Raw genomic sequence first — 26,527 nt, 5'->3', positions numbered from 1 at the left:
ATACCCACAACAGGAAGTTGTGAGGAAACAATGCCCAAATGCAGACCGAAAACAGGTCAACTGATGGTCATCGACCTCATCAACATGAGTTCCCACCCGCTCACTGACATAGAGAAATCCTTGTTTAGGAAAGGTCTAAACTTCGCGAAGCAACAAATCAGGTATAGCAGAGCACGTTTGGACTCATCAACATAACATCAAGTGGGCTCAAGCTAAAATCATCCACAAGGAAGAACATTGGTTCAGGAGAAAATTCAAAGAAGCCGCATATATGTTGTCCAACAACGCGTTTAGCCAAGCTAGCGTGAAGATTTGCAACATATGGAAACCTCTAATCGAGCGAAACACGACCAACTCCCGCTAAGCGGCCAGCTTCCGCTTAAACAGATGAATCGGAGGGAGGAAAGAGGGGATAGGTTTAAGCATTCGAATAACCTATAAATAGTCAGATGCCGGGGGACTAAGTCCAGTTATAACCTGAAGGCGATTGTGGATACTAACAATAGAAACGTCGTGAAGTAACTTGGCTTGAAATCTTTTTATGTTCATTTCTTGTTAATAATTTTTTAATTTTCATCTCGTGTTGATAGTTTTTTTTTATTCTTTGGTTGTCGCTTGTATTTATTTCATTGTAATTTAAGTTTTTTTGCTTAATATAATTGTTATTTTTCAGCTAATCTTTTTTTAATTTTTTACAGATTCTTTCTGGTATTTCAAATCAACTTATATCGTATTATTTGCAACTTATATCGTATATTTTGCAACAAAACCATTCCATAGACTTCAGTTCTTTAAGATTAGTTAGACAAGTTAATAACAACAGGCAACTAAATGCCTATGAGAGTGTGGAAATAAGTAAACATAATAATATTATGAATAACGACAACGGACCAATACCAAATAGCATACTATATAGCTTGTTGAAATAATATTGTTGGGTTTACTGATTACTACATAAAGACACATTGTAAATATATTCAGATAGGCAATATTGTGAAACTAATTTTATATAGCTAAAAATTGTTCTATATATAGCTGTAATATTTAAACATACATAAGGACATATTGTAAATCATAGAAAGGCCAACTGTAAAATTAATTTAGGGTGGTACACTTGTATGGGTGATATTACTGATTACCTACCTGTATGATGTACCTGATTAGTATAAGTAGCTTTAGTTTTGAGTAGTTATTAGTTTTATCTTCCTCTTGAAGATCACTTGGCGATCGAAACACGTGTCGAAGTGTAAAAATAACTATTTGGTGTTGGAAAAAAACTCCAGTAATATTCATTTATATCGTATTAGACAATGGAAGTCCGAACAAATGAAATGCAAGTTATTAAACAGTTCATAAAATATTGGAAAAATATATTTCCATTTTGTAATTTTCAGGGGCTGTAACTTTTTTTGTGTAAACATTAACAGTAAGGTGAGTTATATCCAATCGAATTATTTTTGACTCCAGAATATGTGGTTCAATTTATGATCTACGTTTTTGTTACACCCTTTATGTGAGTGAACTACAAGAGCAAGTAATTCAATTAGCATTTTCATGAAAACGAGTTAGCTTTTTGATCATCAAGAGTGTCAAATATTATAGAGACCTCAGTAATCTTTCTTTAATGACAGTGCTCTTACCTTTGCATCTATTTTCCTCAGAAGTTTTCAAGGCATCTTTCAAACTTTGAATTTTCTCCGATTCATTTTTTCCTGAAATGAAATGAAACAAATGAGTTCAGTTTTGAATTATAACATTGTTTCATTATGTACCTGAAGTTTTGTTTTTTCCCTTCGGTGTTTTCGTGAAGTCTCCCATGATTCTAATTTTTCTGTAAGTAAATCCAAACATATAATATTTACATGTACCAGTTAACAACAAACATTTGGTAAAATTTCCGTTTATATTGATTGGGAAAAGAAATAACAGAAGAAATTTAAGAACTAGACAGTTCCACAAGACGGGAGACGAGAAAAAGAGAGGAAGTACTTGAACCAAGTAGAATAAAAATTTAAAGAAATGTTAAAAGAACAAGTACGGAGAGAAAATAAGAAAAATAACAATTACTGGTTAGGGTAATAAGAAATATGGAAAAAAGAACTGTAATGGAAACAAAATAATAGAAGAATAAGAAAAAATGCTAGAATATCTATATTCTGCCACAAGATAGGTACAGATCAACAAGAGAAGTTTCAAACTAATTAATACAGGTTTAAAACTTAACCTGTTGGAAAGTATGGAAACGAACAAATTTATAAACTGCAAATATCTTATGAACGATCAAACTGCACATTATTAAATCTGTTCATTTCCAGACAAGAAAAGTTAAGTATAATTACGTTATTTCCGGAAATTTAATTTATTCATATAGGTAATGTATTTATATCTGCCCTTTACAGGTATTAACGCTATTGTATAACGAAACACGTGTTGCGGTTTTTGTAGAACCCTTTATAGTGAAAGTTATACAATAAACTGTTTTACTGAGTTTTAATATGGATTATTTTCATTAAGTATCGGACAGTTCCACTCAATTAAGAGAAATTCAGTCTAGCAGTTGAACAAAATCTGTCATGATCTTCAGAGAGGAATTGCTGCATAAATTATGAAGAGAGAAAAATCATTCAATGGCGAAATGAATGAAGTTGAGAACGAATACGTTCATTAAACGGGCCGTTGAAGAGAATAAGAAACTCAGAACGGAAAGTTGTTGAGGGCCATGTATAGTAGTAGACTTTTTTATTGTGGAATCACATAAGCCCTTCAGGAAAATCCTTAAGACACTCTCGGTCGGTGCCTTTTGAAAAGTTGATATTCCCGTTGAATTCGAATCGCTGTAGATTATATTCATTTGTAAATACATTTCAGGAATTTAACTTTGCAAGGTTGTCGTTCTCCAACATCGACATTATCACATACATACAGATGTTACCAGTTTTACTTCATCTTCGGGAGACACCTACTTGGTTAGTGAAACGTCCGTCAAGAAGAGTGTTGTAGTAAAAGTTTTTGTTTTTGAATAAGATATCAAGGTATTGGAAACTCCAAAAAAAATTGAGTAAGAATGTGAGAAGTTACATGAGAATACTTTTTGTCAGAGAAATTCTAAGTGATCGTTCCTCAAGAAAGATAGACAGTTATCATCTTTCAAGATTGTATGTTTTTGTCGACTGCAATCATCAGTCGATTGGACCAAAGTTGTGAGAAATATGATCATTCTCTCAATTTTTTCTCCGGAAATATGCACACTGTATACGGTTTCGAAAGCGAAGATAGATATCTAGTGGACTACACTAATACCGAGGATGCTACAATGTAGTGAAACGCGATTTGCAAATGAAGTCCGTATTACGAAAATTTGTAATCATTATCATGAATGTTGTTATCGATTTTCACCAAGTAACGGGTCAGTGTATTCGAAATCCGAAGAACATATGAAAATTTTAGTAAATAGTAATTGATGTAATTAATTAAAAGACATGCTTGATATACTCGTATTATGTAATTGCCAAATATATGTATTTGAATATTTCATTTCAAATAGTCTAGAGTGAAAACTTCTCGGAAGTGAGAAAAAAAATTGTGGTCAAATTATTACACAAACTAAAGAAAAAATAAAAAATAGATTTCCAAAATATCTACGTAACAAAACACAGTCTTCAAGATAGTTTCCTTCGAAAATAGAGACTGTTAAAAAAAAAATCTGTTTTTCCGTTAACCAGCTGTCGCACCCCTACGAACGACAACCCTCAGAAGTCGAAACTTGTGCGAGCTAAGGATTAACGAGGTCTTACCTTTTAACGTGTAATTCCTAACACTGAATGGGGAAAATCAATATAATCCATTTCATTTGGAAAAACATTACATTATCAAAAAAACATTTTCTAAAAATCAACTCTTCAAAATCTTTTGTCATTTCACTTTAAGGTTTTGATAACAATAATTTAAAAATAATATATACCCAGGATTCGATTTAATTTATAATCTCAAAAGTAGAGATAGGATTTCACATAAGCTTGAGGAAATGGGCTGGTTGAATATGTTTAATCCTCGTTTACTACATTCACGTTGTTTTTTTATAAAATCCTTAAAACTGATACACCTGAATATTATTGTTTTTATTTCCTTCGCTTTCTGGAAAGTACAATGCATTGAAGCAAATAAAAAATTTTTGAGTGAATTTATGTTTTATAACTCCACTTCTTCGGGAAAAGCTTCTAATGGACCTTAAATGTGGCACACACTATTTCAAACAAGTAGGTTTTGAAACCAATAAAACAGAGAAAAGATCTTATACTATTAAAAATATCATAATCGCGTTCTGAGGAAAGATTGTTTGTTTTATTTCCTGTTACATTTATCACTTTTGTACTATTGGTGATCTATGAATATTGAGTGATACACGAGTGTATCAAACTGACAATGCCAGACAAGCATTCCATAAACCATTCCTTCAGAACTAAATTGAATATTTCATGTGAACCGTCTCCATATAAGGTTATCAGAAGTTCATCCAAGGCTGTCGTTCACTTAAGAGACACTAGAGAGTGAAATAAGAGATGGTATTACCACATTTTTTGAACAACATTCAGCAACCTTGCTCAAAGAAAATATTATAGAAATTAGATTGTCAGCAATAAGGAGCTCAGCAAATAGAATATCAACAACAAATAGAACAAAAGTAAAAATTCGAGTTTTTCTCAACATTTTACTATGAAGTATTTCAAAAAATTTCCTTAATAAATATTTATTATATGTCGATTTTATAAGCAGTTATTATTTTACAATCAGACAGGGCAGCTTTGAACTTTTCACTTTTTTACTGTTACGGGAAAAGGAGGTATATCTATTTTTTATAGTGAAAGAGGTACCTACACTTCAATGTAGAATACTAAAAATACCATTTCCTATTTGAATTTTTTGTGATGAATGGATTAAAAAATGGCACTTCAAACATAAAATGGTGAAAATTTTCGATTCTTAAAATTTTCCCTACGAGCACGTTGTTTGGCATCGAGGCCCCATTTTGAATAGGAAGGGTCACTTGTGTTATATCGTTGAAAAGATAGTTTTTTATTTAAATGAATTATTCGAAATATTCACAGGAATCTATTCCAAATTGTTGACTAGAGACCATTTCAGACAGCAAATCATTTTCCGGTTCGTTTCAATATTTAACTTTCTTATACCCATCAAACAACTGAATGACGACGTCTACGATAATTTCCTTGTCACTCAGTATATAATATAACATTAACTGAAGAGGTAATTTTGATTTATTGAGTATATTAATTATTATCGAACCGTTTTCATAGTACAGTTTTTTAATATCGACAACAGAATTTCTTTTGATTTCAATTTTATTATTGCTTCATGTAGAAATTGGTGAAATAGAATGAGTGACAAAAAAAATAATTAATTTTAAGTACGAAATGTGCTTACCTTGAAGCAGTTCCTGCGACTGACTGGTGTGGCCTTTCTGTCCTTTTGGAAGAAATCTCTGTACGAGGATTGCGCGATATATTTATTCACGAGACATGCCGAACATTAATTATTCACTGTCGTAAAGGTAAAAATGAAATCTTCACTGCTCCGTCCCGAGAAGGCTGAATATCAACTACTCTTCTAAGTTGCCAACGCAAAAGGGAAATTAATTCAGTTTCGGTCAGGACCATGACAATAATAATATTTGTCATGCATTTTGTCCATTTTCCTGGTATAAACAAAGTGTGCAAATATTCGTGATTCTAGCGATTCCAAAAATCTATTTGTTATCTCTGAATCAACTGTCAACGAGAAAGCGTAGGTATTTAGTTTGAGCATAAAAAAGTGTTCTTCAGGAAAACTATTTGAAAGCTACAAATTCAAAAAATAGCTTCGGGTTAGCAAAGATCGCTTTAGTCTCAAATTCAAAATTTTTTCGACCACCGTTGTGTTGCATTCCTTGTATATTTGCTCAGAAATGGCTGAAGTAATGCGAGCTTTCACATATTCAATTAGGGTTTACATAATCCTTCAAAATGGCTGGTGTATAATGAATTTCCATTGAAACACACAATTTTCCTAGGATATCTCGATTTCCTTATCCATCTTTTTCTCAGGAAAATATCCTATAATTGACGACAGGATACTTTAGTTGAGCCATTAAAGCGTCGCTGGTCATCCAGGATTACTAATCCCCACCGATGTCGGCCTCTCTGGGGTCTATTTTGTTGATGTTCAGGAAATATCCGAAGGATATCTAAACTCAGTCACAGTTCAAAAGGCAATATGATAATATGTTATCGTGTCCTCGAAGTATCATGACATTGTCATTATATGACAAGGAAAATTATCAAATAAAAATCACGATTCATTGTTACATATTACAAACATTTTGTGGAGAACGAGTTTCAAATTCCAACAAATCGTGACAATTCAAAACAAATTTTATTACACAATTCGGTTTTCGTCGGTTATTATCGGTTGGAAATCGATTCACATGATGGGCGATTTTCATTCGAAGACAAACGAATCCCATCCTTAGTGTGAGTGTTTCTGCAGGTTGCTGAATATTGAGTTCATGTATTTTTTCAAAATCATGTTTTATTGTCTGATAATTTCCGTATGATTTCGCGCTTTCATTTTGAGGTGGTGAAGTGGATATTGTTTTTGGCAAAGTACAATATATCTTGCTCGTGTTGTGTGAAGCGTCAGTTGAACTTGAAATATTATTTGAAATATCCCTGTCGAAGATATTTTAAAAGAATATACAGTACTATTAATGATATTGCTTATCAAAAACTTCAAGTGACCCTAAGGATATGTGTGCGACTGTCAACAGTCTAGATGACATTGGATACTGATCATAAAACATGAACAATACATTGTTATGTGTTAGAGAAAAATATTCACGACACTATACTGCAACAAAAAAAAGCGAAACTAGCACATTTCCCTGAGTGTGAAAAAACATTCTGAAAGAAAGAAATATAAAATGTATTTTATTACCACAACAAAAACTCTCAAACGTTCCATGATTATCCATGGGATATCATTTCAAGAATGCAATGATCTGATGAAATCTTTTATTTGTCTTCTTAACAGGGGCCAGTTGTCTGCAAGTTATGGTATTATCTGAAAGACATCAAAGAGTGACTAGAAAATTTTCCGTCGATAAATCTGGTGCCAAATCTAAACATATAGCCTTAGTGGCAACGCAAACAAAGAAGCATAAATACATTTTATGCGTTTCAGAACCACGGACCTTAAAAATCTACTCCGATGTATGATTCTGTTTTCAACAGATCAGACCCCTAGAGAGAACTTTGCGTGTGACCAATGCGCTTCCTAGAAATGATGCGTTTCCTAGAAATGATCGAACATTTATGAAGCAATAGAAATACCGGTTTTGATTAGTTGGTTGAATATATGACTTATAGTATTATCGTTAATAGTGATAGGTATACGTTAACCTGGAAGAAGTGAATGACGTTATTTTAGATCAGTGCCAAATAGGTTAGGTAGCCGCCCCTATAATAACTCGTCTTAATCGATGAACAGAGATAGTTTGGGAAGTGATTTATTGTGAATTCGACCACTAAAAAGGGAATATATTTCTGAATTACTCAAATAGTGAATGTGTTTGAAGGGTGAAAAAGCATTATGAGTTAGGCAGGATACTTTTCGGTCAGACAAAGGTGATTTACGAATAATATTTAATCGCTGTATAGCGTGGGCCCAATTGGACACTCTCGAAGGTAAACTCGTGTTTTCAAATTAGATAGATGAAAACTGATGTCTACGTTTGAGGGTCAAATTTTATGACAAACAATGATGAAAACTGCATGATGATATCTATCATCATTTCTGAGTTACAGCATGTTTTTCGAAAATGTGCATTTACGAAAAGTTGCTGTAATCTTTTTTCTGTCGAAAGTTTCTTATTTTTGTAAAAATATATCCAAAGCACTTTTTTACGTAGAATTCAATGGTGTAAAAAACTTATTTTTTCGAATGAGATATCAATATTCCAACATATTTCAATAGAGCTTAAAATTGCCTTTACACACTTGATGTTTTGAGAAGTCATCTTTAAAATACAGAGCTTTTAGATTTTCTTATGTAGACTTTGAAAAGCACACTTTGATCAAGTAGGCTTTGGACGACGCGACGCGGCGATAGAACAGAATGCGAATCTTTATTGGTAGCTATCAAATTTTGACTTAGGCAGTAACGATGCTCTTCATTTTATTGTATATCGACGATTTATTGGAAAAAAACCTAGAACAATATATTGCTTAGCTGACGACAACATACTTGTCTCGTCATTCCATTTGAATTCCAGGACATCGGCTACGGAGGCACATCTTCACCGGCAGCCGGAGGTTGCATATCTTAATGAGGATCTAGAAGTGATTTCGAGTTGGAGATGAAAGTAACCAGGTTCAATTCAATGCTACAAGAACCCAGGCATCGGTTTTCTCCAAGAAGATAAATGTCTCCGAATCGTATATAATAATGTCAGGTCAGACAATTTAGCTTTCTGCTTCGATATGTTTTTTGAGGGTTAAAATGGACACCAATATCTCTTGGCACTATCATGTCGCTGGAATTGCGAAGGATGCTCTTCAAAAGCTTGGAACACTGTTCCGAACCAGAAATCTGTACACACCTGAGCAACTTTTGATGCTTTATAAAGCTCAGATCAGACATTCTTTGGAGTATTATTCTCATGTATGGAGCTCTGCCCCCAAACATACCCTCAAGTTGCTGGATTCCATCCGTCTGATTGGAGACGCGAACATCACGTGCAACCTTGATAGCCTGAAACATCATAGAAGGGTTGAAGATTTGTCTCTTTTCTATAGATACTTTCACGGGAAGTGCTTAAGTGACTTGGCACATTTTATTCCACCAGGAGAGGTACATATCAGAAATACGCGACGAACTGTGGCTGCTCGTTTTGAAGTTCAACTCAGTATACCTTGAACTTTACTGTTCAAGAACTCTTTTTACTAGAGAATTGCGTTTATGTGAAATAAACTTCCTGAGAACTTTTTTCCAAATGGATTTAATCTCCAGCGATTTAAATCCAATGTGAATCGCTACTTTCGCACAGGCACCGCTCTGAGAGCGCCTTTAGGATTTTCATGTAGTGCTTGTATTTTGTCCTTAAAAAGGCTCATGAAGTTTGAATCCACCGAGATGTAATAATGAAATAAGTTGTGATTTGAGCATCTCAACGACTGGTTACAATATCATCAACATATTACATATATTCTGGAATACATTAGCAGCTAGGCGTAGGTAAACCTTAAGCCACATTGACACATAAACGTCAAACGCTACTCGCACATGACAGTAGTGAGAGCAGATTGTCATTTGTTCAATTAACTTGTTCATCAATAAAAACGTGAAGTGTAGTTGTTGATAATGTGCTTGGAAAATTTTGCAATGGGAATTGTAAATTGCATACAGTGCTTGAGGTTCACTTTCGCATGGGTTGAACAAGCGAAACTAACTCAATGTTTTGAAAAAACTAATGACTCAACGATGTTAATTTCATCTGAATCCATTTATGATTGCAATCGAGAAACAGTTTTGGAGTCGAAGCGTTTCGGTAACATGTAGTAACCCAAGAAGCAATATTGATCGGTTAGAATATTTAAATTTTTCAAAGCCGCAAGATGTTTAGTGAACGGCTCTTTCAAAGTTCGAATACTGTGAGGATTGACTTTGAACTTTGGGACAATTTTCAATTTCCTTATGATGGGAAGTTGGTAAATCACGTTCCCTTTTAGGTATTTTTATTATCTATATTTCTATATAAGCGATTCTGTTGAGTTGTTTCTTATGACAAGAGCTAGTGATCGTTTGGAAATGGAAATGTAGTAACAACAATAATAATAATATCGTTTATTTCCCATTTACAAATCAAAGTATATATGATTGATAATTTTATATATTTTTTTATATAAGACAGAATGAAACTCATATAACTTTAATTTCTTCGTTTCTCTAATGCTACAAATTCTAATTCATAAAGCAGGTCAGAGAAATTAAAATTTTTTGGGGTATAAATTCCAATGATTCTGAAACTGAGGAATTTCAGGAGTTTCTTTTGTACACTATAAATTGCAGATAAATATTGTTTGTATATGGTATTCCATATTATGAATCTATTTTCTAGTTTTGGCCAAACGGAAATACAGATAGGATATTATTGAAATTTTTTTCAATACCTTATAATAAAACCATCATAAGTGCGGTAAGCTGAGTTTTTAATGTTATTGATGTTTGGAATACGAACGGAATAGAGAAAATTGTATTTCGTATAATACAGCGTACATATAAAAGTATTTGTTTCGAGAGGGCTTTTTCTTCCAGTTTATGTCTGGAAGTTATTTTTTGCAAAATTTACACTTCTTTGAATAGAGTTAATTTTTTGAAATTATTTGCTTCCTTTCTTTCTTTGAAAGATTCCCACATTTTTTTGTATCAAGATGGAGAAGAAAAAGCCAAAACTTTCTTTCTTGTTATTAATGTGGTAATTGAATGTCAAATGATTATCAAAATATACTCCTGAATCCTGAATATTATTATCTGTTCTCTCCAATATGATGTCTATGCGGTAAGGAAATTGCAGTGTATAGAATTTTCATTCAAATGTAAGCGGTTTTTGAGAAACCAATCTTGTAACAAATCAACTGTTCATTGATGTGTGAAGTTTTGAATTTTCAGCAAACATTAATCTGTTGCAGGTTAATGAGTTGCACAGATCGTTAATAAATAATGAAAACAATAAGGAACCAAGTACATATTTGAAGAAAAGTATACATATTGATTGTGTCCGCTAAGATATAATTTCAAAAGTTGACAATGGATTTTATTGAAACCCATGCATGAAAGTTTACTTATGACTGATCCTATCGGATGATTAAGAGAAGTATGTTTACACCACATCAACTTGCCCTCTACGGTCGTAATTATTGATCTAGGATTCATAAAACTATATTGATAATCAAATATATATGTCGAGGGGACCGATAGATACGGCTATAAAAGATTGTAAAATGTTGGCAAAGTTATTGAGGATTGAGATAGCTCTGTGATTACTGGATTGATTTCGATTTTGAGCTTTGTGTATCGCACAAACTCTGGCTGTTCTCCAGACTTCAGGAAAAACAGATGTTCTTGAAATAAAGTTAAAAAATATGTTTCGGGGATAAAATAACATTTTCAGACAGTCTTCCATTAGATACGAAGGAATGTTATCTGGACCTGAGTCATCTTTTTTTTTCAATTTTTTTCCAGCTGACAATATTTCTATCTCTGTTATTAGTTCTACACTGATATCTATTGAACTAATAAGTTCGAAGTTAGAAACTTTTTCTTCTTCGATACAGGTAATAAATAAGCATTTTTAAAAAACCTATTTAAAGCGTTAACAATTAATTTTGGATTGTTATAGGATTCCCCCTCATAAACAATTCTGCTCAGAATTCTTGTAGTTTTATTTTTATTATGAACGAATGTCGATCAACTATCAATTCGTTCTCAATATTGTGTATATCGATGTGTATACTTTTTTGGCTTTCTCCTTAATAATTTTCCCGAGCCTCCAGAACTCTTGGTGATAACAAATATTTTTGTTGCTCTGTACTTTCCATTCATTTTGGCTTTATTTTTGATAAGTATTATTATATTACCAGTATACCAAACTGAATAAAGATGTTTAAAAATTCTTATAAGTGTAACGTGGAAATTTAGAATTTCATAAAACTCATAGAAGCTTTCTACAGCAGTATTTACCTCGAATGAGTCTTCCAAAAAGTTCCAATCCGTGTTCAAAAATTCATTACCTAAATAGTGACAAGTAATCAGATTTTCTGAAGTTGAATTGTGTGAAGTTCCTAATAAATATGAATAATTCAATTTTTGGTAGCTCAATATGAGATTTATAACTAGAGCCTTTATAGAATTTCCAAAAAGATTGTTATAAATGGATGTGGTGGAGTTGTATTTTTGATAAAAAAATTTGGACAGATTTTCAAATTCTTCATTATTATATGTGCCTGTCGAAATCTGAAGCGGAATCAAAGTTCCATCATGAGAATCAAACCACCCCATGAATTTTATCAAAATGCAAATATCTTGCCTTTAAAATATCATGAAAGTCTAAAGAAGATTCTACTGAAGTAGCCGGAACGAATATTTCACACCTACGATCGAAATATAGGGCAGTGGGACATAAATTATTGATTTTTCCTTCTATTCCCAAACAGTAAAGAAACACCGCAAACCTTCACGCAAAAAATCGAGAGACTGAAAAAACCATTGGAATGTTGAACTGAACTTAAAAACTTCCATCTAACCAATTTGAATGACCGAAACAGTGATACGATCACGAAGTTACACTTGATAATTATTAAACAAATGAAATAACGCAATTCTATAGAGACAGAATCGTACGAGTCTGGAGAATGAGTTCTTACCGTTTTTACCTACTTTTCATGATAATAATTACAAATATTCATAATATGTACTGTTTTTCCAACTACAACTGTAGTTTACTCAGTTGGACTGGTGTTGTCCAATGGAGGAAACTACTATTGTAGACAACCATGAATAGTGTTATTAATTTCCATCAAGTAATACTTCAGTGTATTCAAAATTTGTCTTTTTTGTTTTAAAAGAAGTTATAATTCCCATTCAACGAAAATTTCAATCACGATGCATAATATATCGAATAACATGATGAATATAAGTTATATATTCACGATACAACATATAATGAAACTGAAATTATCAATAAATAAAGTCACATCAAACATTTGTTGAAAAAATGATACAATGAAATATGTCTGAAGATTGTATCGAGGAGAGATACCTACATACGTACAAATATACAATTTCCAAACATCTCTTCCAACTACCTATACACTGGGTTCTGGTAAATGCCTGCTGGAAAACAACTACTTCCCCGGCTAATACCACGTTGGATATTGAATTCTATTCAACAGACATTTATATAAGATAACTCTCAGAGGTTAGTCTCGCATATGTTTCTTCTTCATCCACAGCAGGATCATGCTGGAATTATTCGATTTGATCACCTACAGACCGGTTTCGAGGTATTACCTCTCATCAGTACAGAAAAGATCCGACTCAGACAGTTCCCGGGACTCGATTAATTTAGCCGCAACTCAGCTGCATATATGAAACCTCCGTCTAAGAGATAGATTGTTAACTAGTAACAGCTCCATCTCGTGAACAAAACCTCAAGCTGGGAAGGAACATCTCATGTAACAGAGATCAAAACGTTTCTGAAGACTACATGGGTAAATGCGAAATATTTATTTTCTTGTACTTATCAATCTCTCATCGTTTGGGTACATGGGATGTTTATCCCTGCTTGCGGCTTCGTTCACGAGTTGGAATAGTTAATAGTTAACAATTTTCCTCTTAGACAAAGGTTCAGCGGAGCCGCATTGAAATTAATCGAGTCCCAGGCACTTTGCTGTCTAGATCGGATCTTTTCTGTAGTGATGAGAGGTAGCACCTCGAGACCGGTCTGTGTAGGTGATCAACTTGAATAATTTCAGAATGGTCCTGCTGCGAGACTAACCTCTAAGAGGTATGTTGCATAAATGTCGGATGGATATAATTCAATATCCAGCATGGTATTAACCGAGAAAATAGTTGTTTTCCGGCAGGCATTCACTAGAACGTACTGTGTATGTAGTTGGGAGAGATGAATGTTTCGAAATATTTATTTTTTTGCACTTACTATAAAATAGGTTGCGCTATAAAATTAGGTCGATAAATATGATGATGTCAGAGAATTTATTTCAGGAAATGTGATTTTGTTTTTTATTGCTGTCTGTATCACATATCACCTGAACAATACTATAAAAATAACTATAAGATTTTGAAGTTTTTTTTTGTGTTTTGTTATTGAGGTTGAGTAGAAGAGAGCACTTGCTCAGTTAAGAAATGAGTTCGAATAAGAGCTGGCTTCGACTTTCAATAGATTTATGTATGTATTTTTTCTTTTTCATTTCCACTTCATCAATTTTTACTACATATCAATGAAAGCGGTTATTATTATTATAAAAATATTAGTCAGTTGATTTCGGTCAAATTAACTATATTCACAATTCATGAAACGGTTTCCTTGTGAATAGCTGAACTAATACATGAAAACTTGTTACTGTTAGAAAATGTGGGAAAAACCCAAAAACCGAAGTTCATGCAAACGAAGTCGCAGGTAATAGATAGTGAATATATATATGAAACTACTGAAATCATTAAATGTAAGTACAGTAAATCAATGCATGGGTAACTTTGCCTTAACAAAAAATAAAGAAATTCACATGAAATTCTGGTGAAATTATTCGGAGGGAAATACGTTTGTCCAGGTTTAATTTTTTTTAGCAATTCTGCAAGAAATTTAGGTAATTTGTTTCTGATGGAAATCAGGTTCTAGAGATTATACTAAAAAAACTGTAACGCGCTGTCTATGAGAAGGAGTTCGGGATCAGACCCAGGAGAAGCAATAGAATATTATTTTCAAAAATCAACAGAAGTGTTAAAGGCATTTTCCCTAAATAAATGCCCATTTGATTTCGAAACAATATTTGACAAAAACCGAAGTTATTACTCACCCATTTTGTGTAGGATTTGGGAAGATGTTCCACATGTCACATTTGTTTCTTTGTTATCAGTTTTCGAACAAAAACAAAGAAGCCCCATTTGTGGGGTATAAAAATAAAAAAAAAACATTCTCTTCAATTTGTACTTTTTGTCATTCAATCTTGAATCATACAAGAGTTCAGTAATGTTGAATGATAATTGCCACTTCATGGACTTTCTAAAAACTAATGATTTAGTATATTCCGAAAATGATACAGAGTATCACCACTATAAAATTTTTAAAGCCCTATTTATTTTTTGATAGCGGGTTTTGCTAAAACAAATTAAGAGGTAGAGGCCCAGTTTTTCCGGGTATGCCTACAGACACGAACGCTTTATCAAAAGGTGTAATCACAGATATGTTTAAAGGATTTCTGCTCATTTCATTATATTCAGAAAAGAGTATGGACGGTTTGGACGAAGAGATTTTTTGAAAAAATAAAATAGTTTTCTAAATATAATTGTGTGAAATGTCTTGTTTGAAGGAGTTTTATTGAACTTCTGCACAGCATAATGCTTACTAAAAATTCAAATATGTCTTCGTCCGAACCTTACAATGCCTATGGAGCTTATAATAAGACACTCAGTTAAAAAAAAAAAAATTATAAGATCATATTTTGCAAAATTCAATTTATACAAACGCCACTAGTTAGGCAAATTATCCACATCAGATCATCGCTAGTTGACTGAATTCAGGCGCGATAGAATTATCATAGAAATTTTGTAGTAGTAGCCACGCCCCTAGAACAGCGGCGCGCGAATACATATTTTAATATTCCTCTAATAAAATGTAAATGGAATATTCGGAAATTATTGGGAATGAATATTTGGGACTGGATATTTCACAGGAATTTTGCAGGTGTACATAATCCCGGTGACAATGCATTATGAAATTTTTGTTAACTGAAAAAACAAAATGGAGGCTTCACATGGCGAACGAGTTTTGTGATTATAGTCCGATTCGAATCAAATTTGGTATCTAGGGGTTTTTGGGGTCGGAAATTATGATTCTCATATCAAAATTGGGAAATTCAACGTGGTAGCTCCAGAATGGTGAACGAGTTTTGTGATTATCGCCAGATTTATTCAAAATTGGAATCTGGGGGTTTTCAAGGTAGGCGATTATGATTTTTTTTGAAAAAAAAAGATGACGATAGAGGCGAAATAAACGAAAAAAATGTTATTTGTAGTTGTCAATAACAAGAGAACTGAAAAGTTAAAAATAAAAAATTTTAAAAAACATTTTCAAACGAAAGCTTTTATACAAACACACTAAAAAAAGACAATCATCATTTATTGTTTGATCTAGATTATTCTGCGAGTTCTCCATTTTAAACTATATACTCAATTTTTCGTTAGAATTCACTTGCCTTGCATCAAACACTGCGCTATCGAGACTGACAGTAAGAGATTGCGAAATTATTGACATATCGTATTGCTGTAGGTCTATTGACATCTGACTCATTTTCTAAATATAGGTATTCACTTTTTGAAAATACTTCACCTTCCACTGATTTCTATCATTTTGCAAAATACTGGGTGTTCTTTAAATGAACGGTATAATTCATACTTATATAATCGAATATAAGTAGTTTAGGTTGTCAATGTCAATAAGTTATTTCAATGATGACGTAACATACGTCACTTTTACTTTAGGGAGGAAAAGTACGACTTTGCTTCCTACAATGAGGTCAGGAAATGTATACTTTCGATAGAGGTAGGCGGAAAACATATTCATTGTCTATTTCTCAGTAGATTTTTTTCCTGATAAAAGTGTGTGTAATACTTGAAACTCAAAGTGAACTACGTGCAAATACACAAAGAAACACAAATGCAAAATATTTCTCAATATCATAACTTGGGGAGTTTAAAAAAGTTTCAATAAAAAAGTTATATTATCAAAACAATTTATTTGCAGTAAAACATTTGGGAATTAATGAACTTCTAATCTCTGAGTGGCATATTTCTTATTTTTCCAGGATCAACCAGTTCCTTTATTGAATGGTTGTCGAAATTTTTTAAGGGTCCCTGCATTTTACTTTTCCAAAAATTTTCGCCCCTTTCAATTTCCGTAATTTTGATTCCTTTCGAAAGTCCAAATTCCGTAAATACACTTTTTACATCCAGTTACATGCAACACGCCTTGTATTTAATAATACCATTTGTGACTCGTATTGACAGCTCCAATTTTCTTTCTCCAAAACATTATCTTTCCATTTTTGATTCCTTCTTGAGAAGTAATCGATTTCGCCGAATATGGACATTTCACCTCTAAAATGGCAGTACCGTCTTGCAATACTCCATCTGATAAAGCACCAAGAAATTGTTGATCTTTATCGACGGAAAGACCACATTTTAGTATTTATTGCTTTACGTCTATTTCCAGTGCCGCAGGGGCCCTTTTTTCGTATTGCTTTCCATGCAGATTATTGCTGGCGTAGATAAGTACTTGGGATAAATTATTTGTTCTACTAATCGTTTCCTGGATGTTTTTGGCAGTATTTTGCTGACATCTCCTCAAAATTTGATGCCGTTATCCTTTTTTCCTTTTTGTCGTGCCATAATTTGCATCCACTTTAGGTTTTAGAAAGGATTTCTATTTTTTTCAGTTCTTCAACGGTTTTTTTGAAATTTTCAGCGATGTAATCCTCTTCACATACTTTAAATCCTTCATCATCTAAATCTGTTTTTTTGCAACATTCACCGTAATCCTTGTTGTTACTTTTTTGTCAGGCCCTCTTTTTAACGCAAATTTTGCGACGACGTGTGTATCTCTCCTCAATTTATTTTGTAAGTGCAGGCATTCTACCTGTTAGCGACTGCGATAAAATGAACACAAAATGTTTTGTATTCCATTCCACAGCAGAAATTTCACATCTTGCTCGAAAGGATCGCCTTGAACACCTATGTGTTTACAACTGTTGGAATTAAATTGTTCAACAGTATTCGTATCGACATTATATAATAAACTTTTGGAATGCGTAGTAAGATATTCGACTGGGACCATCATTATTTCCTATAAAGCTAAAAGAAAATGATAAGTTAGTATACAATTCACATACCATCAATGTTTTAATTTGAATCTTCTAATTAAATTTCAATCTCACCTTGATAAATGAATTTCACTCACCTGTAAGCTTTATATCAGTTATTATTGAGTTTGCATTCGACTTGTCTTTGCAGAAGTATGATGAACAATTTCAATGTTCTCCTAGAATATGACTGTGCCCATTCAATATATCTTTCCGTAAATTTTCAATTTTTTCATAAAAAAAACATTTTATTCTGATCTATATTCGATAGCCTTTGATACTGAAGACCTAAACCGCAGAAGATTCTCCTGAATTATTAAAAAAAAGTATTATTACCCGAGAATATATTGATGTTGATAATTATTGGGGTATATTTCATATAGAGTTTTTCATTTGTACCTACTGATAAAATAATCGTTTATTGACCTTAATTTGTTTTCTTAAAACTGCAGGGCCAGCATGTTTGTTCTTACAAATATCTGCCAACTTATTGACATAATTCCTTAGGAGATGGTTTCTACATTCAATTTTTTCCACTATAATGTTGTATTCTGCATAAGGGTCGCGTTCCAATAACATTTGATTACAGGAACTGTCTCCATCCGCAATCATCGTTTTGAAAATTACTCCGTGCTTTTCCAAACTTTGTTGAAATGCTGCTGCGATTACATCCGATTCCATGGCACTTGAAGAGAACATCCAATTTTTGAAACAGCGATGGGGCTTTGGCTGACTTCCTTTATTTTCATGTTTTTTCACACAACGCAATATTTATTTCTAACACCCATGCTACCCATCCTAATGACTTTATTAGTTTTTGCACCAATCACCACACCAGAACCAGACGTATAATTCCTTATATACGACCTTTTGGCCCAAAATCCATCGCATTTTACGTTAATAAATGGAATTCCGTTAATAATATTTCCAGGCTCAATAGCATTTTTTTTCTTTTTCTATTGCTTCATCTATTACTTCTTGTGATTTTTCCTCTATCTTATCACAAACCCTATTGTGAAATTTATCGTATGTTCGATGGGATCCATAAGGAATTTCTAATGTTGCTGCGATCTTTTCAACATGTTTGTATCCCAATCCTATTGACATGATCCACAAAACCGCTTGTTCACTCACTCCATCGGCATCATAGTTAGTTTTTATATTGTAATATCTATTGCACATGTTACATTTTGATTTTATAGTCGATGCGAATCCAGACGACGTTCATCAATAACAGCAATATTTTGCAGAGTGCATTCCGTACCGGGATTACGATTTTCTGGAAGTGGAATTATTTTCAGTGCATTGAAAAAATGGTCGATATCTATAATTCTTTTCCCAACCAAAATAATTTATTTTTCAACAGTGTCTTTGAAATTTCTTTTTTTTACATTCATTGGTTTTACCATCCATTTGGGTTTTTGTATCTTCACCAGAATTCGTATCTGATGATGATATCTCTCTGTTATCGTTTTCCAATTGATCTGCAGATATATTTTCTATATTTGGATCGTTATTCTTATTATTTTCCAAAATTAAAAGTAACTCATTCGTTACATTGTTTGTTTTGGACCTGAAATAATAAAGATTAAGACACATATATAATATTTATGGAACACATGAATGATATGTTGTGAGTACAAAAAGTGTAATTCACGCCCTAGTGCATAAAGTTGAACTTTATAAACTACGCGTAAAATTTTTACTTTATGTACGGCGTAAATAAACTTTTTACTTCTCCAATAAAATTCTAGTTTCGGTTCACGAAAGTATTTTTGAAAATCAAAAATTTTTACTTACTTGTATTTGGATAGCCTAGCGATTCTTGTTTTTGCACTAATGCGCCTTATACTCAAACTTATTCTTTTTTTAGCACCAACGTCTCTCCAACAACGTTTGCTTTCTATATTCATTTCATCCAACAACCTTCTATTTGTCTTTTAATGTATATTGAGCACAACTTATACTTTACGAACTGAACTAAACCGAAATAAAACAGCAATAATCCTACCGCAAACCTAGAAACGTATTTTACGTACCGCCACTGTCGAGTTGCTTCTGTGCCGATTGTTTATGAGCATATCTTGGCTACCAGAAAGCTCCACCTTTTCCCTTTCTCCCGCCTGACCCTTGCGCCCCTCAGAAACTGTTCGTAAAGGGCCTGCCAGTGTTAATAAGAAAAATTCGTTTCGAGGTAGATGTATGCCAGAAAATATATATTTTCTATACACCGACCAGCATTTAAAATAGTTTGAATTTTTTTCAGTATACTATAAAAGAAAATATAAGTATGGAATCTGAACAGTAAGATAGTTTATCAGATAATCATTACCTACATGTAATGAAAGTGAAATTGATCGCTGCCCGTACATGGAAGACATTAGAGAAACACTATCTAAAATAAAGAAAACACTTTATATGCCTTTGAAAATCCATTTCATTTGATTAATTGATTTTGAACTCTCAAGACCTTCCAGCATTTTTTGAAGCAAAGGTTTCTTTTGGCAATTTCATTTTTCATAGTAATACAGTCTTTTGTATACGTTAGGTGAGCTGCAAGAAATGCTATAGTTTTCAACCAACAAAAGCTGTGTTTAATTTTCCTTCGCATTATTTTTTCAAAGCTAGCCTAAGAAAGTTAGTGTCAAACTCTGAGGATGAATATTAGCTTTCCGGCAATTGTTGCATCTAATGCTGAAGATCAAAACTCAGGAGTTTATACTTGAAAACTATTGGTCATGTCCTCAAATCGACTACTTAGTTGAGTTATTACAATATTCAAGTGTTTCGTCTTCAAAATGTTTTTCTTCTTATCACTTCTTCTGTTTTTAAAATCAGTAGTATTTCTCAATTTTTGAGTGATTCCTATAGCAACTACACGAGCAGTTTCATAGTTATCTCTTAATTTAGTCAGATTCTTTTGTGTAATATATTGAAAAATTACTGGTGCTTGATAAGTTTAGCAGCAATTTTGAAACAACGTTAACTGATTTCAATATCGGTGTGTGTTAATCTTTACTGGTAGCTGTCAAATTTTGAACGTGGCAACATGACATGTTGTGAATAGTCGTGTGTTCGATTACTTCTACAATATCATTACAAATTGTGTGTAAATTAAGATAAAAAAATCTGAAAAGTTGTGTACTTGTAGAAAGGAAGTAGTATCACACCCTGGTGAAAAGTGCAATCTAAGAAAATGGTTCTAACGCGAGATGTTGATGAAATAAAATAGGCAGTAAATAATGCCATGTCGAAGTTCCTGAGAGACCAGACATTTATAAAACAATTACTGATAGTGTAGCCGAGACGGTCACGTTATCATTCGATGAAAAACTCTCAATGTTAGAAAAAAAAGTCAGCGAACTAAAAACGAAAATGAAAGACGTAAAACAACACTATGAAAACCAAATAAACAATCTCGAGGGTACCAAAAGAAAAATAATTAATGAAAATTCTGTGATATACAAAAAACTTGACAATATATTCAATTTCAATTTATTCACATACCATAATTTACAGAATTACCGTGTTATACTTTAGAAATGTTACATTCCACTTTAAAAACAAACAACCAAAACACAAGCAATTCAATTGCTTGTGTTTTGGCCTTGAAATATATCTGAAGTGGTAACAGTGTTGTTACCACTTCAGATATATAACAGTGGTGTTTCATCAAGATTTAGTGGTAACAGATCAACTACATTAATATTGAGAAATATAAACAGAAATGAAAGGGAAAAAGAAATAAAATAAGAAAATTTAAAAAAACTAGGTATTCATGATTATGCAGACAATAGGAGTAGAAGGAAAAATACGTCGGCAAGAGAGGATGAGGTGTTTGATGAGGATTTGATTCTAACAAAAGATATAGTGGAGAGGTGATATTATCAATGAATGATGATTTGTTGTTTTTGTTAGAAAGTTTTCAACATATTTTTATTTTCATATATACATTTTTTTATAGTGTTTTTGTACTTTGGCAAGGAGTTTATAGTTTTTATGTTATGTGGCAAAATATTGTACAGTTTTGGTCCATAAAAAATATATATATATATAACGTTGTGTGTATGTTTTCCGAAAATTTGGTAATATTAAAGACTTATTTACAGCGAATCTAGTTTGCTTAGCTTTGGGAGTCGTAGGTATATTCTTGTTCATTATGGAACATCCAGATCAATGACTGGTGATATATAATTCTTTTGTATCAAGTGTTTCAATATCCTTGTAGAGCTTAATGGTGAAATAATTTTTTTTTCAATATTATTTTTAGTAAGGAATTTTATGTTGATTGAAGTTTACCCAATGCATTATCGTACTGACCTCCCCACACTGTTATGCAATATCTAGTAACTGATTCGACCAGGGAGTTCTATAATATTAAAATATTTTTTTTGTTCAAGATCTCTGTGATACTATAAAATTTATGGATCACTTGTCTGATCCTTTTTGTTACATGTGTCACGTGATCATCCCACCGTAGATGTTGATCCAGTATAATACCGAGATATTTCATATTGGGTGTTTTTGCTATAGTTGGGCAAGTGCACTTATTTGTGTCATTACAACCATGTATTGTTTAAAAATTGTAGAGAGGCTGTTCAGATTTTTATAATGAAAATGATATAAATTTAGTTTTACTTACGTTGAGACTTAAAACATTGTGGTTAAGCCACATTTGTAAATTTCGCAGATCCATTTCTGAGTGAGCCTTTAGTTGCTGCCACGAGTCACCCCTATATAATAATGCTGTGTCATCAGCATGAGAAATTATACTCCCTTTGAGATTTTTTATAGAAGGTATGCTATTGATGTATACTAAGAAAAGTGTCGGGCCCAATACTGTTCCTTGCGGAACTCCAATTTTGGTATCAATGGGTTCACTCAGACAGTCTTCAATTTTTACAATTTGCGATCATTGCGACAAATAATCTATCATTATTGTAACGAATTAAAGAATTAACTGTCTTAAACAAATTTATTTTAACAATACTTCACTATCACAACTAATTTATTTACACCACTCAGTAACTAACGCTTAATTTATCTTCACCGTTTGTTAACCGCTCGATTCGCTTTCTTGGTACAGACTACTCTTCGGGACAAATAGCGACGTTTTTATATCGTCAACGAACGTTCCGGATCCCTCTGCGGATTTCGGGACCCATCCGGAGTTTTCGCGGTATGCGTCATGCGTTGGCTGACTGGGACACAGTCAGGGCCGGCTTCAGATTCATTACATTGCCCCCTCCTTAAAGACGTTTCACCCCGAAATGTCATCCTTGGCGTGTGTCGATACCTGCAGAACTCTCCATATTTGCACTGTGAAGTTCGATGGAAGTAACACTCCACAGTCTTTATGTTCGGTCGTGGAAGATAGTTACCACACACCAAAATCTGGATGCCGCTGAATCTGAAGATCGTTTCCAACATGCTTCTCACAATTCTCCAGTCCAGCCTGTCGAGCCCAGAGGCTAATTTCGGGATCGCCAACTCCACGAGATTCTGGTCGAGCATCGTCTCCTTCAGTCTAGTAAGAATCCTCCAGACATCTTCATAGGATGGTTTGTCTCGAGAATGCTTTTTGGTCACCAAGTAGAAGATGTTTCTCAGACCCTTCTTCAACTGTAGCACTCCTCCGACTTCTGGATTCTGTTCTCGTAATGTTTGAAGCTGACCGAATTTCTTGTTGAATACCACAGCGATGCCTTTGGACATTTGGAGATCCTTTGCCACGCAGTGCGCTAGGGCGTAATCAACTGGAACCTTGAAAAGGTCTCGTGGCTCTTCTCGAGTTACCCCATGTACGACCTTCTGTCCATTCGAGTATAAGGACATGAATTGCTGGAACGTCATTTCATCCTCTGGTGGTCTGAGGGCGCGAACTTGGTGGTGATTTCCAGCATAAGGAGCCAGTCTATTGAAATAGACGACCCTAGGCTTTCCTCGAGGTGGCTTATGGATTCGGTAGACGAGGTCATTAATCTTTTTCATGATTTTGTACGGACCTTCCCACGAGTTCCACAACTTCGGTGATAAACCACGGCGGCGCTTAGGATTGTACAGCCAAACTAGGTCGCCGATTTCGTATCCTCCAGCATTCGCCTTGATGTCATAGGCCTCCTTCATCCTATCGCTGGCACTCCGGATGTTCAGACGGACTCGTTCATGAATGTCGTCCATTCTCTGCCGAAGCTTGCTGACATAATCTTCCCCCGCAGTGTCTTGTTCTGGAGGCATCCCAAATTTTAGGTCGCAAGGAAGCCGCAGCTCTCGTCCCATTATAATTCTGCCAGGGGTTTGGCCGGTTGACTCGTGCACTGCCGAACGGTAAGCCAGCAGGAACAGGTGGAGGTATTGGTCCCAGTCTCTTTGATGGTCAGAGACTACCTTGGACAAGTGGCGGTGTATAGTCCTATTCATTGGTTCCACCATTCCATCGGACTGTGGATGTAAGGCTGTGGTTCTGGTCTTTCGAATGTCCAACAGTTTACGTATTTCTTGAAACAGGTTGGACTCAAAATTTCTGCCCTGGTCCGAATGCAGCTCCAATGGGACACCGAATCGACATATCCATTCCTTTACCAGGACGTCAGCGACGGTAAAGGCTTCCTGGTTGGGCAGGGCATAGGCTTCTGCCCACTTGCTGAAGTAGTCCATGGCTACCAGGATGTATTTGTTCCCATGGTGGGACTCTGGGAACGGGCCGGCGATATCGATGGCGATTCTCTCGAAAGGACTACCCACGTTATACTGGCGCATTGGAGCTTTCGGTCGTATCCTAGGTCCGTTACTGGCAGCGCATACAGCACACTTTCTGCACCAGTCCTTGACGTCGGCTTGACAATTAACCCAGTAAAAGCGTTGTCTTACTTTCTGGAGGGTCTTCGTTACTCCCAGATGTCCTCCAGTAACTCCATCATGGATTTCTTTGAGCACCTCCCGTCGTCTGCTCCTGTCTGGTGCCTTTCTTCTGCACCGTCTTCAGACTCCAACACCCGCTTCAGAACTCCGTTTTCCAAAGTAAGGGAGTTCCATTGTGCCCAGTAGGACTTAACCACTGGCGAATAACCTGCTACCTCCTGCCACGTTGGTCTTTGATTACTTTTCTTCCATCCGATGAATACCAAGATCTGGGTCTTCCTCTTGGTCTTCCTTTATCTTATCATCCTTCCAGTTGTCGTCTAGAGCTGTGGTTCTACAAATAGCTGCCTCCTTCTCCTCTGCTCGTCGACAATGTGAGCAGTCATCGGGGCAAGGTCTCCGTGATAGGGCATCTGAGTTTTTATGGCTAGTCCTAGCTCGATGTTCTATTTCGAAGTCAAATTCTTGTAATCTCTCAATCCAGCGCGCTACTTGGCCCTCGGGATTTTTGAACTGCAGAAGCCATTTGAGAGCTGCATGGTCCGTTCTCAACAGAAATCGTCTTCCATACACGTATTTGTAGAAATGCTCTACACCTTTGACTACGGCCAACAGCTCTCGCCTGGTGACACAGTAATTACGCTCTGGTTTACTGAGCGTTTTGCTGAAGTAGCCAATAACTTTCTCCTGGATTTGAGAAAGGACTGCTCCAAGTCCCACGTTGCTGGCGTCCGTATCCAAAATGAACTTTCCGTCAGGTAAGGGATAGCTCAAAACGGGAGCGTTGATCAAAGCTCTTTTCAGCTTCTTGAATGAGTCTTGGCATTCCTCAGACCACTGGAACTGGATCTGCCCTTCTGTGAGGCGAGTCAATGGTTTGGCGATGTTGGCAAACCCCAGCACATATCGGCGGTAGTAGGTGCATAAACCAAGGAAGCTCCGAAGCTGATGTGTGTCTTTTGGAATGGGCCAATCCTTAACTGCTTTGATCTTTTGTTCGTCTACCGCCATTCCTTCCCCAGAGACAACGTGGCCAAAGTAACGAACTTCTTTCTGGAACAGATGGCATTTCTTGGGACTCAGTTTTAATCCAGAACTCCTCAGACGCATGAACACCTCCTCCAGGTTTTTCAAATGATCGTCGAACGATTTTCCGACCACGATTATATCGTCGAGATACACTAGACACGTCTTCCATGAGAGCCCTTTGAGAACCGTCTCCATCAATCTCTCGAAGGTCGCTGGAGCATTACAAAGCCCGAATGGCATAACCGTGAACTTCCACAATCCTGAGCCGATGGTGAAAGCTGTCTTTTCTCGATCTTCTGGGGCCAATTCAACTTGCCAATATCCACTCTTCAAATCCAAGGTCGAGAAAATCGTGGAGCCGGCTAGCGTGTCTAGGGTGTCGTCGATTCTTGGAAGAGGGTAGCTGTCTTTCTTTGTCACGTGATTTAGTTGGCGATAATCCACGCAGAACCTTGTCGAGCCGTCCTTCTTCTTCACTAACACGACTGGGGAAGACCAGGGACTGTCAGAAGGTTCGATGACTCCTCCTTTTTCCATATCGCTGACTATCTTGTCTGCCTCTTCTTTCTTAGCAAGAGGGAGTCTTCTAGCTGATTGCCGGATTGGTCGGGCATTCCCAGTGTCGATTCTATGCTGAACCACATTCGTTCTGCCGCCATTTCCTTCTCCAATATCGAAGATTTCCTGGTACCTCTTGACTAACTCCCTCAATTTGGAGGAAATGTCAATTAACTTCTCCAACTCTTTAGGCAAGTTGTTGGCTTGGCTAACTGAACTGCGTACACTCCATATGACGGAGGAAATGGACGAACAGTGCCCCAGCATTGTTCCCTTCTTCAGGGTCACGGGAAAGTAGTTGACATTCATGACCCTGACCGGCACAACTTCATCAACACGCAACAGGGTCTTCCCCAGTGCGATTCCTCGTC

General features: G+C 35.1%; 1 protein-coding gene across 2 annotated transcripts in view; it reads right to left on the bottom strand.

Annotated features, from left to right (window-relative positions):
- LOC111506329 (uncharacterized) overlaps positions 1 to 5,536 on the bottom strand; it is a 56,051-nt gene extending 50,515 nt beyond the window's left edge. The window contains exons 1-3 of one of the 2 annotated variants that reach the window (XM_074186417.1): positions 5,443 to 5,536; positions 1,773 to 1,831; positions 1,641 to 1,712 (exon numbers count right to left, since the gene is read on the bottom strand). In XM_074186417.1, the coding sequence (XP_074042518.1) occupies positions 1,641 to 1,712; positions 1,773 to 1,818 (118 nt within the window). In that variant the 5' untranslated portion in view covers positions 1,819 to 1,831; positions 5,443 to 5,536. The remainder of the gene's footprint in view (positions 1 to 1,640; positions 1,713 to 1,772; positions 1,832 to 5,442) is intronic. The other variant, XM_074186407.1, reaches the window with a different exon arrangement.
- Positions 5,537 to 26,527: the final 20,991 nt, after the last annotated feature.

The sequence above is a fragment of the Leptinotarsa decemlineata genome, unplaced genomic scaffold (assembly GCF_025532065.1).
Source record: "Leptinotarsa decemlineata unplaced genomic scaffold, Ldec_3_MD MMD2_P_RNA_scaffold_2, whole genome shotgun sequence".
Classification (NCBI taxonomy): Eukaryota; Metazoa; Arthropoda; class Insecta; order Coleoptera; family Chrysomelidae; genus Leptinotarsa; species Leptinotarsa decemlineata.
The sequence above is the reverse complement of the archived record's forward strand: the minus strand, read 5'-3'. Positions and strand labels throughout refer to the sequence as shown.